Here is a 15,426-nt window from a genome sequence, read left to right as displayed (position 1 = left end):
TTTTGACCCACCATTTGGTTACTGGGACTTGAACTCAGAACCTTTGGAAAAACAGCCAATGCTCTTAACCTCTGAGCCATCTCTCCAGCCTATAGTCTTTATAATTATTAATACTAATTATTACATAATTATTACATAAAATTTTGTTTTTAGTATATTTCATGTAAATATTTCTTTCACTGTTGCCACTTTTACACTCAGATCACACTATAGATGGTTGTGAGCCACCAGGTGGTTGCTGGGAATTGAACTCATGACCTTTGGAAGAGCAGACAGTGCCCTTAACCACTGAGCCATCTCTCCAGCCCTTGTTGCCACTTTTAAATCACTATAAAGCTAAAGTGAGTCCCACTGTAATAGTAATTTACACTGAAGTCCTTACGACAAATTTATATGAATGGCAATAGATCAAAAGGCATGCATATTTTTCCTCCCTGTGCTTCATATGGAACCAAAGACCTTGCATATGGTCTACCATTGAGCTATATATACCCAGCCTGTATGTGCAAATTTCTATGATGATAAGTATAGTCAATGATTTCATAGATTTAAATGAGGAATTCAGAATAAGACCTTATTACTATACTTTATAGGGAGGTAGTATATTCAAGAGGAGATGGCAAGGAGATACAGTTCACTGGTAGATCACATATCTAGCGTATACAAGGCTCTGGATTCCATTTCCAGCACCACAAATAAGTTGGAGAGAACAGAACAGGGACTGGCAACAGCAGCTGTGAGCACAATCAAATACCTGAAGCTTTGGGGCTAAAGTTGGGAAAATATCTGGGTGCCATCATTATAAAGATGATACTGAAGTCATTAAAAAAGTCGGGCTCCTGAGAAACAAAGGATGAATTGAGAAAATAAAAAGATCAATAGCAGAACTTTGGGACATGCCAACTTTGAGGAAGAAACAGCAAAGAAGGCTGAAACTCATCTTGGGCACCATCAGAGTCGGAGGTAGAACTGAAAAGCATCATAGAAGAGCACCTTTCAGAAGAGATAGGGCAAGCAAGAAGTTCAACGAAAACAAAGAAGCGGGGTGTGGTGGTACCTCTGTAGGAGCTGGCAGTGGGGAGGCAGAGAACTGCCACAAACTCAAGAGCAAACCGGGCTGCACAGTGAAATACTGTCTCAAAAGAAGGAGATCGTAGGAGTTGGCGGCTGAGAGAGCTCTAATAGTATGTACACATGGGAAATGGAAAGCAGGACATGCCTTAACACAGTGGTTCTCAACCTTCCTAATGCTGTGACCCTTTAATACCGTTCTTCATGTTGTGGTGACCCCCAACATAAAATTACATTTGTTGCTTCATAATTGTAATTTTGCTACTATTATGAATAGTAATGTAAATATCTGACAGGCAGGATATCTACATTTGACCGCTGTGGAAGGGTCATTTGACTCCAAAGGGGTCGAAACCTACAGGTTGAGAGCTGCTGGTTTAACATACAGGGCACAGGGGAAAAGATGAGTAATGGGGATGAGCCCAGTTAGATATGGAAAAGGCAAAGGGAAGTCAGCAAACAGGAGAGAAAGGGAGTTGTATTTCACTGAGGAGAGCATGTTTGCAGCTCGATTTTGTGTTCTTAATGATTCAGGCTAATGGAAGGGAACAATAGCATGCATAATCCAAAAATACACTTGTCTTTAGAGCACATTAGATGAAACTTTTGGTAGGAGACCTGACTTTCTATTTATACTTTGCTTGGGCTAATATTTCTTTTCTGTTTTTCTTTTTTAAGGATTTATTTATTTATTATTTATACAGTATTCTGCCTGTATGCATGACAGAAGAGGGCATCAGATCTCATTATAGATGGTTATGAGCCACTATGTGGTAGCTGGGAATTGAACTCAGGACCTTTGGAAGAATAGCTAGTGCTCTTAACCTCTGAGCCATCTCTCCAGCCCTAATATTTCATCCTTAAGCACTTACAATACTCTGCCTGCATTAGGCCGTTAGACTCCTTTGTCATTACTATGAAAACTGTTGGTAAATGTGTACTCTTTCAGCACACAGCTAGAAGAAAGAAAGGGATGATTTAGAAGCAAGCTGGAGAAACTGGATGGAGGGAAAACAGGCCCATCACTGAAGTATCAGCACGAGTAAAAACCAAAGCAGCCACCTAAAGATGACCAGAGGACGTGTGCACTAGGATATTTTTGTCAGTGATGCTGGGGACCAAACCAAAGGCTGTACACAGGCCAGATAAGCACTTAATGACAGAGTATCTCCAACTGGAAAAAAAGTCTTACCTAAGCATTCCCTTATCCTAAGACCAATAGGTGACCTTTGGTAAGACACAGAAGTCACAGAAAGTATGAAAGATGTTTAATTGAAATGTACAGATATGAGTGAGGCGTAAAACAAAGGACCCAGCCTGCAAGCCAAGCTGATACCAAACCGCAGAGAGAGGCAAACACCGAGATTCCTCCTTGGCTAAATATACTGTAATGTGTTATTAAATAAGAGCAGCAGCCATCACACACTCAGCACATGCTGGACCCCGGGCCGGGCTACATCTGGTACGTACATTATTGCCCCAATAGTCATGCTGTGCCTCTCTGTACAGGTAGTGTGACTAACTTGAACGGTCATCTTTACACAACCTATAATTATTTGGGAAGAGAGTCTCAGTGAAGGATTGTTTACGCTGGCTTGCGTTGTCATCATGTCCATGGGAGACTGTCTTAGGTTGATTAGTGTGGAAGAATCCAACCCATGGTGGTCAGCAACATTCCCCAGGTAGGAGATCAAGAACCATGCAAGAGTAACGGAGCTACGCACAGCAAGCGAGGAAAAGAACAAGCGTGCAGGCTTTCACCTCTGTCCCCCTGACTGTGGGTGAGATGCGACTGGCTGCTTTGCTTTAAGTTCCTACTAGCTTGGCCTTCCCACAGTAATAGACTAACCTAGGACTGTGAGCTCAAACACAACAAACCACCTTCTTCTCTAGATTGCATTTTGTTGTGGTATTTTATCACAGCTACAGAAATGAAACTAGGGCACATGGTAAAGAAATTAAGGTTCAAAAAGAAAGAAAGAAAGAAAGGTTCAGAGACTATCAAGAACCAGACGAAAGCCCTACTTGCTGTTGTTCCACAGACTGCCACTGTGTCAGCACAAAGCCCTTCTCTGCTAATAAACGAAACAGGCCGGGGGTGGTGGCTCACGCCTGTGATTCCCAGCACTTGGGACGCAGAGGCAGGCGGATCTTTGTGAGTTTGAGGCCAGCCTGGTCTACAAAGCCAGTCCAGGACAGCTACAGCTTGATACACAGAGAAACCCTGTCTCAAAAAACAAACCAACAAACAATAATAACAAATAAACAAAACAGAAAATACCAACCTGCTCTGATGCAGACAAAGGCAAGGGCAAGGACCCCAATTCCTTTAGCAACTCATTTGTTTCCTTGGCAAGCTGATTTGTGGAGTGTTGTAACTGTTGCCTAAGAGAGAAAAGACAGGTGTTAGGATGTTGTGGTTTCTTGAGAGCTCTCTCAGGGATTCTCAGTGCAAAGAACGAAGGCCCATTAGAACAGGAGCTTCACTGCTGTGCTCACAAACCCACTGCAAGGCCTTCCCATTACTGAAGCAGTCCCACTGAGCAGAAAGATGCTCACTCAATGATACCTGCTGAAGAAAGCACAGACCAGGAATTTCAACTGTTTGAGAAGAATGTCAGCATTCTGCTAGAAACTGAGGAGTAATTACTACCTATACCCAAACCTAATGACTTTAACACACTGAGCTCACTCTAAAATGCTCACTGATTTCCAAGGAGCTCTGCAAGGTCAGTACCTACCACAGTACACTGACCAGGATGGTTAGATATAACATGTGTTAAAAGAGTATGTACCTATGTACCATGGAAAAACTCCAAAGATCCATTCCCGAGCTCCTGCTTAGAAGTTGATTCTTTTTGAGGACTTATCCTTCGCTTCCATATCTTGATTGTTATGCCTGACTTTCTGGCCTTATGCTGTTCTGAACACTTACCTCTTGTGCAAGATACTGGGTTCAGATCTCTAGCACTATAAACATTAACAAACCAAAAGGCACATATAAAGAAGCTGGGTAATGGGCACAAAGGCCTCCACCATTGTCCCAGCTGCTCTGAGGCTGATACAGAAGGAACATTTGAGTCTACCAGGTTGAGACTAGCCTCTCCAACATAGTGAGATGGATGGATGGAAACAAGAAAAGAGAAATTCAACAAAGGAAAACATGAATATAAAGGTGATGTGATGGAAATAAAAATAAATAAATAAGGGCCGGAGAGATGGCTCAGAGGTTAAGAGCACTGGCTGCTCTTCCATAGGTCCTGAGTTCAATTCCCAGCAACCACATGGTGGCTCACAACCATCTATAATGAGATCTGGTGCCCTCTTCTGGCCGGCAGGTGTACATGCAGGCAGAACACTGCATACAAAATAAATAAATAAGTTTCTAAGAATAAATGAATAGATTGATGAATGAATGAATGAATGAATGGTTCTTCCCATCATGGTTTCCTCTCTTCTCTGGCCATCTCTACGAAGGTTTTAAGGGGTGACAGAAAAGCCACATGCTGTGGTCTGAACTTATGTTGAATGCCTAGCCCCCAAGTGATGTTATTAGGAGGTAGGTGTACAAAGTGATTAGTTTGTGATGGGCCTTATGCATGCATTAATGCCCCATCCGAGGCACCAGAGAACTAACTGCTTTGCCTCTTCCACAGAGTGAGAACCCAGTAGGAAAGCGTCATCTGCTGCACCCTCCTTTAATCCCTGCACTCAAGAGGCAGAGGCAGGTAGAGCTCGAAGAGCCTTAGGCTACCATGGTCTACACAGTAAGTTCCTGGACAGCCAGGGCTACAAAGTGAGACCATTTCAAAAGCAAAACAAAAACCAAACATTATCCATGAAAAAGAGGACCCTCATCAGACACTGTTTCTATTAGAGACTTGTTCTTCAACCTCTTAGGCCTCAGAACTGTGAGAAATAAATACCTAGTCTATGATCTAGTGTTGCAGCAGCCTCCATGGTTAAGACACCACATTGCTTTATCACTGCAAACAGACTTCTAGGATTAGGAAGTAAGAGAGACAACAGGAGCCAATGAGGAGGCAGAGCATCCTAGAGTCACTAACAAATGCAGACACGTCACTCTCCCTAGAGGAGCTCCCTATGCTGACAGTCACCTGCTCACTTCACAACCTTTAAAAGAGGAAACAAATATTAAAGATAAAGAACGGAGAGCTGTGGTGGCACACACCTTTAATCCCAGCACGTGGGAGGCAGGGGCAGAGGAATCTGTGAGTTTGAGGACAGCCTGAGACTCTGTCTCAGGAAAGAAAAAAAAAAAGGATAAAGAACAGAACTTTAAAAAAATATATTTGTTTACTGTATGTGTGTATTTGTATTATACGTATGCATGTGGGTGGGCCGATATACCAAGATATATGTAAACACAGATGAGCCGGTATGCAAGTGAGACACGCTGACATTAGAACAAATTTCCAGAGTTAGCTCTCCCCTTCCACCATGTGGGTTCCGAAGATCAAACACAGATCCCTAGTTGGACGGCAAGCATTTTTCTTTACTTGCTGAGCCATCTTGCAGGCCCCAAAGAATAAAATGTTTACTTTATTAATTTATGTGTATGGGTGATTTGCCTTCAGTGTATGTCTGTGCATTCCACATGTGCAGTGCCCACAGACGCCAGAAAACAGAGCTAAATTTCATAGAAATGGAGTGATAGACAGTAGGGAACCACCATGTCAGTACTGGAAATGAACCTGGGACTTCTGGAAGAGCAGCCAGTGCTCTTAAATACTAAACCATATCTCTAGCCCCAAGAATAGAACTTTTAAAGAAAAAAAAAATGACATATATTTATATATACCGGAGAGCTAGCTCTGTGGTTAAGAGCACTCACTGTTCTTCCAAAGGACCCCAGTTCAATTCCCAGGACAGCTCACAATTGTTTGTAATTCCAGTTCCAGAGTATCTGACACTCTCACATAAACTCAAGTGCAGGCAGAACACATGTGGTAGGTGTGACTAAGGCTCTCTGGCTTTGGAAGACAGCGAGGATCACGAGGTAGATGGATGGAAAAAGAGGAGGAAAGAGGATGCCATGATGGGTTAGTGTGTAGAAAAAACGACATGAACCAAGAGGAAGGACTCCAATAATGGTGTGAAAAGGCCCAGATGAAGAATACAAGCAAGTACCATGGGATTATGGATGGAAGGGAGACCAGACAGGAAGGATTAGGATAGATGGCATTGGATGGGGGCTAGGAGATGGATGGTGAGGATATTGAGATAGTGTAAGTCAATTATCGGCCTGGCCCAAGGTAAGTAAGGCAATTTGTACAGGTGTCTTGTTATTTGTGATAGCAGGTTAAATAATACCATGATAATCTTAGGGTTAATAATAATAATAACAATATACAGCCCAACAGCTCATTTATTTATGATTTACTACATCTATCTCCCTAAATTACTCTGCAAAACAGACAAAGGGAAGAAAAGAGACAGTTCAAGGCAAGAGAAATCTGAATCCATTAATATACTTTGTTCCCCTCTTCCAGGTCCAGCTATTACCACCTAACCACTGCCTCCCATTCTGACTCCACAGACCTGAATTGGAAGAATACCACGCCCTCAAAGGGCCCTCAAAAAAAACAACCTTGTCTGGAAGCTACTCACAAATTTTCCTGGAGCTTGCTTGAGTCCTGCTTAGTTCCAAGTTGGCTCATCAAATTCTTTATCTGAGCAGCTAGAAAGAAAGGGAAAGGCTTTATTTTAAAAAGTAACACATTCAGGGGGCTGGAGAGCTGGCTCAGTGGTTAAGAGTACCAGCTGCTCTCCAGAGACCGGGGTTCAATCTCCAGCATCCTATGGCAGCTCACAGCTGTCAGTTCCAGGGGATCCCACACCAATGCAAATAAAATAAAAACTAAAAAAAAAGTAACACATTCATCATGAGCACTCTACTTCATGGAGCACTGGTTGCCTGTATCTTCCATACATGCAACTAACAGGAATCACACTGAGACCCAAATCTTGACACATTCTTCCACAGTACTTTTACAAGGTTCACTAAACAGAAGGTGGTTCTGTTTATCATCTCCAAAGAACTGAATAATTCTTCTGGATATTCCACAACACTAAACATTTCATCCTCTTGAGGACTAGGAAGACAGTAAATTAATAGTGCATGCACCCAAGGCCTGGGGTTCCATCCCAGTAGTGTAAAAAAAGGGAAGGAAACACACACTACCTTTGGAAGAGTCTCAAAGCTATAACAATCTACAACAATACCTTTGGACTTGCTTTTCTGAGACAGTCTCAATCTGTAGCCTAGGCTAGCCTCCTATCTATCTTCCTGCCTCAACATCTTATCAGTTAGACTCTTGATGATTTTGTCTAGTTGGATTTCAACCATAAATATATAAATATATGAATATATTTTAATATATATTACATGTTACATGTAATATATATCACATATATTACATATATATACATATATATATATATATATATATATATATATATATATTCTCAGCGACCCAAAGAGATCATAAAGGAGAGGATAAATGGTCTGGTAGGAGAACTCCTGATTTTTTTTTTTTAATCACATTTCTCTTGACATTAAAAGTATGAGTCACTCCACCAGCTTTCAGCAAACAAATTAAGTCCATAGGGGCTGGGAATGTTGTTTACTTGGTAGCAAGCTTGCCTAGCATGCATGCAGCCCTGGGTTCAGTCCCCAGCATTGCATAAAAAAAACACGGTGGTGCATGCCTTTAGTTCAAAGGTATGCTCAGGTATATAGAAAGTTCAAAGCCAGCCTAGAATACATGAGATCCTGCCTGTCTCAAAAGTAACAACAAAAACTTACCCAGGAAATCAAACTAGCTTTTGTACAGCAAATGCTTTTAGAAAGACAGTCAACACTGACTTTCAGAAACAGGGAAACACCGGCTAAGCCCCGCTAGTGTCAAGCACTGTTACGTCATGCACATGCCGTCCAACTTTCACAGCAAAGGTCTGAACTGGTCACATGTGGCAACACATGCACCTCATCTATGCATACCCAGTAAAGAATTTAATCCCGGGCATATAGACTCCAACAGAGAGCATTCTTTCCTGCATGGCACCGCAGCCAAACACAGTTTTGTACACTCCTGTTCTTTTCCTAGATACCTGGTAGCCTGGGAATGCTCATGTTTGACTCCTTGACATCTAAACCCTTGCCTGACCCAGAAGACCTTCCCTTGCTTTCTAGTTTCCTTCCCTGGCTGTCAGAGAAGGGAAGGGAAGGTTTACTAAGTTGGGGGGTAGTTGCACAAGGTGCATATGTGTGTGTCTGTCCATCTCTCTTCTTGTAAATTGAACCCAGGACCTCACACATGCTAATTCATGATACCTAAGAACAGAACTCATTAGCAGACTATTCTTGATCCAACTGAAGTGATGTTTACCACTAATTTTGCTTGTTTTGGTTTTTCAAGGCAAGGTATCTTTGGGAGCTCTGGCTGTCCTGGAATTCGCTCCATAGGCCAGGCTAGCCTTGAACTCAGAGATCCACCTGCCTCTGCCTCCAAGTGCTAAGATTAAAGGTTTGCACTCCTCATGCCTAGCTGGTGTTTAAAATTGATTAATCATACCTGGTTACAGATATTTTTGCTCTTTCTCCACTCTCACTGCTTCAAGTTGCAGCAGAATTTCAACAGATAACATAGCACAGACAAAAGATTGTTCCTCTGCAGGCGAGCACCTTTGCTACTCCCTCTGGATTAATGTCAAAGCTTCATGCATGCTATCAGACTACAAAAGGACAGGTGAGCTTAGGTGAGCAAGTGAGGAAGCCAGTATTGTTATCAATATCATATAGGTAACACACATTTTGTGCTTCTAGAGCTAACCAAAAAGGATGTCCAGTTACTGCAAGTTTGAAATTTTAAAATCTATATTTCTAGGTCTAGTTGAAGGCTCAGTGGGTAAAGGTACCTACTAGAAAGTCTAACACCTGAGTTTGTATTTAAAGATTTATTTTGTTTATATAGTATTCTGCCTGCATGTATGCCTGCAGGCCAGAAGAGGGCACCAGATCTCATTACAATGGCTATGAGCCACCATGCAGTCTCTGGTAATTGAACTCAGGACCTTTGGAAGAACAGCCTCTGAGCCATCTCTCCAGCCCCTGATACCTGAGTTTGAGCCCAGAAACCCACATAGGAAAAAGAAACAACTTCCATCCTCTGACTTCCAAACAGGTAGCACACATGTGCCCCTACACCTAAGTGAATGTATTTAAAAAAACAAAAATATCAATCAGGCTGTAAAGTGATTAAATAAATTAATTAATGGAAAGAAAAAAAAAAAAACTTAGCCAGGTATGATGGAGCATACCTTTAGTCCCACCATTTGGATGGCAGTACTCAGATTCTCTGTGAGTTCAAGGCCAGCCTGGTCTATACAGTGAGTTCTATTGACAGCTGGAGCTACACAGTGAGGCCCTATCTCAATAAATTAAACAAACAAACAAACAAACGAATGAATGCCCCTATGCACATTTCAATAATGGTGCCCTTTAAAATAAAATATTAATCCCAGTGTGGTGACCTGTACTTCAAATCCCAGCAGTCGAAAGGGTGAGGCAAGAAGGTTACTGTGAGCTCAAGGCCAGCCTGGTCTATATATTGTGAGTAAGGATAGCCTGGGTTATATAACAAGACACACACCCCTATAAAAAGAAAAAGAAACAGAAAAAACAACAAAACAAACACACAAACAAACAAAGCTAAGCTGTGGCACATGCCTGCATCCTAGCAGTGAGAGGGGGATACAGGAGGATTATGAATTCAAGATCCGCGATCAGTTTTGGCTATGTGTCAAATCTGAGGACATTCTAGGCTACATGAAATCCTATCTCCCCAAAACCAAGACCAAACAATTTACTTTTTGACAAGACTCCTAAGAAAATTCTATTCTCTTTAGTAGAGATTAGTTATACCTCAATAATTCCATAAGAAAACATCAGCTATATTCTACTAAAATACAAATAACTATTTTTCATCTCTAACATAACATCCTTAATCAAGTTAAGTTAAAGCTATCAACCGGATGCTGTGACGATGATTTACGAGAGACAGGCATTAGAGACGGAGATTCACTCAGGTGGTAGAGTTCTTGCTCAGCCTGCAACGAAGCCCTGGATTCAACTGCCGGCACCATATCAAGCAAGGCAGGTGGCACACTCTGGTACTGTCAGTGCTTGAGAAACAGAAGGAGTTCAGGGTCATCCTCTCTGGAGCCAGCCTGTCACATGAAACTGTTTCAAAAGGAGGAAAGGGGCAGACACGAGCCCTGAGCGCTCACTGAGCAGACACTGGGCTAGTTAGCTGGCATTCCCTATGTGACCCTAACCAACACTAAAGCATCAGCATCGCCCTGCTTTATGTGAGCGAAAGAAGCCCACGAGTGACAGCACTGACTTGCCCATTCAGAGGACAGCATCTACTCTACATTGTTCTACACACTTGCTGGCACTTGCTGAAGGAAGGTTACATCCTCGAGGGTGAATAAGAAAAACATACCAGGCAGTAACAGGCCTACCAAAAAAAAAATCAAGTTACATCCTCGAGGGTGAATAAGAAAAACATACCAGGCAGTAACAGGCCTACCAAAAAAAAAATTCAAGTGAGGGCAAAGGAGTAGGCAAAGGCCCCATGAGGGGCCAGATAAGGAGACAATGAGCACAGATCTAAAGAAAAACAAGGAAAAGCAATACACCTATGGGGAGGCGGATATTTCAGGCAGAGAGGAACTAACTAGGACAAAGTCCTCAAAACAAGAACCAGCAGTGAGTACAGCCAGGGTGCTAGAGCTAAGTGAGTAAGAGATAAAAGTGTAGGCCAAAGAGGTAGTGGGAAGTCAGATTATGGAGACCTTGCACAATTATAACGAGACTTTAATTAACTGGCAAGCCACTGACTGGGCTATGAACAGCATACCGAAGCTAGAATTCAAACGCAGGGCTGGCTGCAAAGGCTGTATGTTGAGTCACATCGTGCTGCTCTCAAGGGGCTGAGTCTTCAAGGAAATAGAATGCAGTCTTACAGGGCTGGTCTGGATTTCCCAGGGTTCCACTTGGCCCCACCCTGCTTATCTGACAGTGCCTTAACCTAACTCCAGATAGATATCCTTGTTCTAACCTGCTCCCCTCCTCAGTGCCTGCCCATTTTTGGGAGTGTGCCTCTGTACTCACTGGAGTCCAGCAGACTGCCAGGCATTCAGTAGGTACAAGGATACTGACTGAGTCAGCCTCTTCCCTTCAACTTCACGGCATTCACATTAAGGCAAAAGATGTTAATCAAGGTAGATTATGAATAAGAAGACTTAACCATTTACTAGATGTAGGGAACTGGGCACGCTGTTTATCTTGATGGACCTCTTTCACCACTTGCAGATTATATCCAGATTTAACTAATATTTGCTGAGCACTTAGCATATGCGTGGGGTTTTCACTTTTTCTCATAAATCTTGGTAGTTGGTTGAGACAGGTTCTACTTAGCCAAGGCTGGCCTCCCTACATAACTGAGGATGACCTCGAACTTCTGTTCTTCCTGCCTCCACCTCTACCTCCAATGCCCAAGTTTCTGCAGTGCTGGAGATTAAACTTGAGGATGTGTGTGTCTGTGCTATGAAAGTACTGTGCCGACTGAGTTACATCCCGAACCCTCTCATTACACACTGCTACTACTGAGGACTAAACGATCTCCAAGTACTCGCACACTGCTGAAGCCAGTCAGTCACAGTCAAACAGCTCTAGTCCCAGAAGGACGGAGGTTTTTGGTAACCTAAATGTGTGGCTCAGAGATGGTCTACCTGTGACTTTATTCTTGTAAATGCAAGGTGCAAGGTGGGCATAGTGGCACATGTCTTAATCCCAGCACTCAGGAGGCCAAGGTAATCAGATCTCTATGTGTTCAAGGCCAGCCTGGTCTACGTAGTGAATTCCAGGCCAGTGAGGGCCACATACGCAAGACTGTCTCAAAACACTAAATAAACTAAATAAAAAGCAGAACAGCAAGCATGGCGGCATACACTTGTACTCAGGATGAGGAAGAACTGAACCTCAAGGCCAACATGAACTATAGAGTGAGACTGTTTTGAAAGTAAGCTGATGCTGGGAGGTGGTGGCAGGCACCTTTGATCTCAGCACTTAGAGGGCATAGGCAGGCAGATCTCTGAGTTCAAGGCCAGCCTGGTCTATAGAGTGAGTTCCAAGGTATGAGTGGGGTAAAGCTGCAAATATCTAAATGTGTATCAAAGTATGTAGCTTGCTATTCATTGGCTATCAAAACATTAAATACTCTAGAAAACTGTGGAGATTTGATAGAATATGGAAAAAGTCAATAATCAACTGTTTTCTGTACACTTTCAGATGACATGGAACTTTTTTTCCCATCTAGACTTCTTGGTTTCCTTTGTTGAGATCGCGTGAACTTCTGTGTGAAGGAGTTTGGGGAAGTAGGGCTGGGAACTTTGGGGTCATTTGCTTACTAAGCAGTGGAATGAATGTAAACCTTCATTGGTTCTTTCTATATTTCCAAATACCAAAATATTTTCCTACAAGTTTCCATTCAGACTGATCAGATGCCCTAAAATCCAAAGCATAACAATGACAGGGTCTTCCATTTACCTGACACTAATGCAGAGCTTTTTGCAGACTGTCCTCTGTAAGCACAGCATGAGGAACTACAACTAATGACTATGGACCACTGGCCCACACAGCTCACACCCAAGAGCTGCAGCCTTCCCAAAACTTAAAGCACAAAACAGGAATGCTTACACAACATTTATTTTCATTTGCGTGTGCTTAAAATATCAAAATGCCACATTTTGAAATTATTTTTATTATAATAAGCTAAATATTAAAAGATCTGATGTCCACCTGGTTAATGTGGACACTCCTTTTTTCTTCTACTCTTACATGTGTGGGTATTTTGCCTGCATGTATGTCTGTGCATCACTTATGGCCTTGGTATTTGAGGAGATCAGAAGATCATCAATCCTGGACTTGGACTCATGGGTGGTTGTGGGTGAGCCACCTTGTGAGTTCTGGGAATTGAACCCAGGTCCTCTACAAGAGCAAGCAGCCAATGCTCTTAACCCCTGAGCCAACTATCTAAACACCCCTCTTCCAAGAATTCTAACAAATGAAAGCTTTATTCTGAGGGTGGGGAGAATGGAGTGGCAGTGCGTTGGCCAGAGGACAACCTGGGTGTCATTCCTCAGGGGCTATACACCTTGGCTGGCCTTTGATCTCCAAGGATCCACTTGTCTCAGTCTCCCTGGCACTTGAAGTACCACATCTACATTCTGGAGATCAAACTTAGATCCTCAAATAAGCCATCTCCTCAGCCCCTTTTGATTCACATGTTATTGTTAGGGATATGGTTCGGTGGTAGACATTTGCCTACCATGTATATGTAAAGCCCTGGGCTCAGTCCCCAGCGCATGAAGTATACCAGCATTTATAATGTTTTAATAACATTTCTTTGCATGTTTAGATCATCTGGGCAGTGAACCAAGGATCTCACATATGCTAGGCATGTGCTCTTCCACTGAGCTACATCCCCAACCCTTGTTAAAATGCTCAGTAGAGCACAGCATTTGCTGCTCTTTAGAGGACTCAGGGTCAGTTCCCAGCAGCTACATGGCAGCTCAAAACTGTCTGTAATTCCAGTTCCAGGGAACCCAACACCCTACCTTCTTTGGTCTCTTCAGGTATGATACATATACATACAGCCAAATGCTCATACACATAAAATAAATAAAATTTTAAAAATATTTTAGATAGGGGCTGGAGAGATGGCTCAGCGGTTAAGAGCACTGTCTGCTCTTCCAGAGGTCCTGAGTTCAATTCCTAGCAACCACATGGTGGCTCACAGCCATCTATACCCTCTACTGCCCTCTAAGAGCACTGATATGCATAAAATAAATAAATAAAATCTTAAAAAAATATTTTAGATAAAGACAATTGAGTATCTCCTATGAAATGTTACCTAATATTAGTACCTAGATGTTTATGCCAAATATAAAGACAAACCCTTCTGTTCTGTGTTTTCAATTTTGTCACTTTTATAACTATGCCTAGGTCTAGCATGGTGGCACAAGCATGTCATCCCAGAACTTGGTACATAAAAGGATCAGTTCAAGGCCAATCTCAGATAACTATAGAGTTTTGGGGGGGCGGGGAGGGGACGAACAAAACAAAACACTAGACCTTAACCTCTCCTGACACTGACCTCTCATTTTTAAAAGTGTGTCCTGGCTAAAAATCTTTAAAAAAAAAAAAAAAAAAGAACATGAAGTAAATCAACTTATTATACCTTATCACTAACATCAACACCAAGAATAATTCTAATTTGAACACTTCTTATGCACTTTTTAGCAGATATCAGCAAAATCTAAATGTCCCCATGAACCACAGTCCAAACCTATTTAATCATATTAAAAGCAATTTTCCATCATACAGAAGGGGTAAAAATTCTCTTTATTTGAGACAATCTAATGCTCTGATTCAATATACTAAAAACATTCAGGGGATGGAAAGGTGACTCAGCAGTTAAGAACATTTGTTGTTCTTGCGGAGGACCCGGGTTCGGTTCTTAGCACACATATGTCAGCTCACAACCAGTACAACTCCAGTTCCAGGACAACCTGACTCCCCTCTTCTGATCCATGAGGGCACCAGGCACACACATGAAACACATACATACATGCAGGCAAACACTCATAAACAAACATATTCAATGTAAAAAGCATTACTTACACTAAAACATGAAACAAGGCCAGGTGTGGTAGCACATGCCTTTAATCCCAGCACTCAAGAGGCAGAGGCAGGCAAAATTCTGAGTTCCAGGCCAACCCACGATAAATAGTGAAACTGTCTCACAAAGCTAAAAATAAATAGTTAGATGGATAGATGGATGGACGGACACACAGACAAATAGACAGACAGATAGACAGAAAATAAAAGAAATCCAAACCTAAAAAACTATCTGTACTAAAGAAAAGGCCTTTGCACTGATTATAAAAATGAAATCAACTTAGCATTCTATGCACAAAATTAGGCTTTTTGTTACTACAGAACAGTGAAAAATAACTACCATACACACACACACACACACACACACACAGTTATTGAGATTTAGCTACATCCCCAATTCTCATCATAAAGACAGGGTCTCTCTAAATGGAACAAATTACTTACTCTCAGAGTAGACTCAAACCCCTGATCTTACCTCAACCTCGTGAAGGCTGGAATTTACCCTCTAAAAAAAATAGCTTATCAGGAGTAGTGGTGCCTTCCTACAATCCTAGCACTTGACAGGCAGAGGCAAGAAGGTCAGG

General features: G+C 42.1%; 1 protein-coding gene across 1 annotated transcript in view; it reads right to left on the bottom strand.

Moving 5' to 3' along the window:
- The window catches only part of Stx12 (syntaxin 12), a 34,124-nt gene that overhangs the window by 12,839 nt on the left and 5,859 nt on the right, over positions 1–15,426 (bottom strand). Inside the window, exons 2-3 of the mRNA XM_021643994.2 lie at positions 6,703–6,772; positions 3,357–3,456 (exon numbers count right to left, since the gene is read on the bottom strand). Coding sequence (XP_021499669.1) covers positions 3,357–3,456; positions 6,703–6,772 — 170 coding nt within the window. The remainder of the gene's footprint in view (positions 1–3,356; positions 3,457–6,702; positions 6,773–15,426) is intronic.

The sequence above is a fragment of the Meriones unguiculatus genome, chromosome 3, assembly GCF_030254825.1.
Source record: "Meriones unguiculatus strain TT.TT164.6M chromosome 3, Bangor_MerUng_6.1, whole genome shotgun sequence".
In the NCBI taxonomy this organism is placed as follows: Eukaryota; Metazoa; Chordata; class Mammalia; order Rodentia; family Muridae; genus Meriones; species Meriones unguiculatus.
Note: the sequence above shows the minus strand (reverse complement) of the source record. Positions and strands in the feature narration are given on the sequence as shown.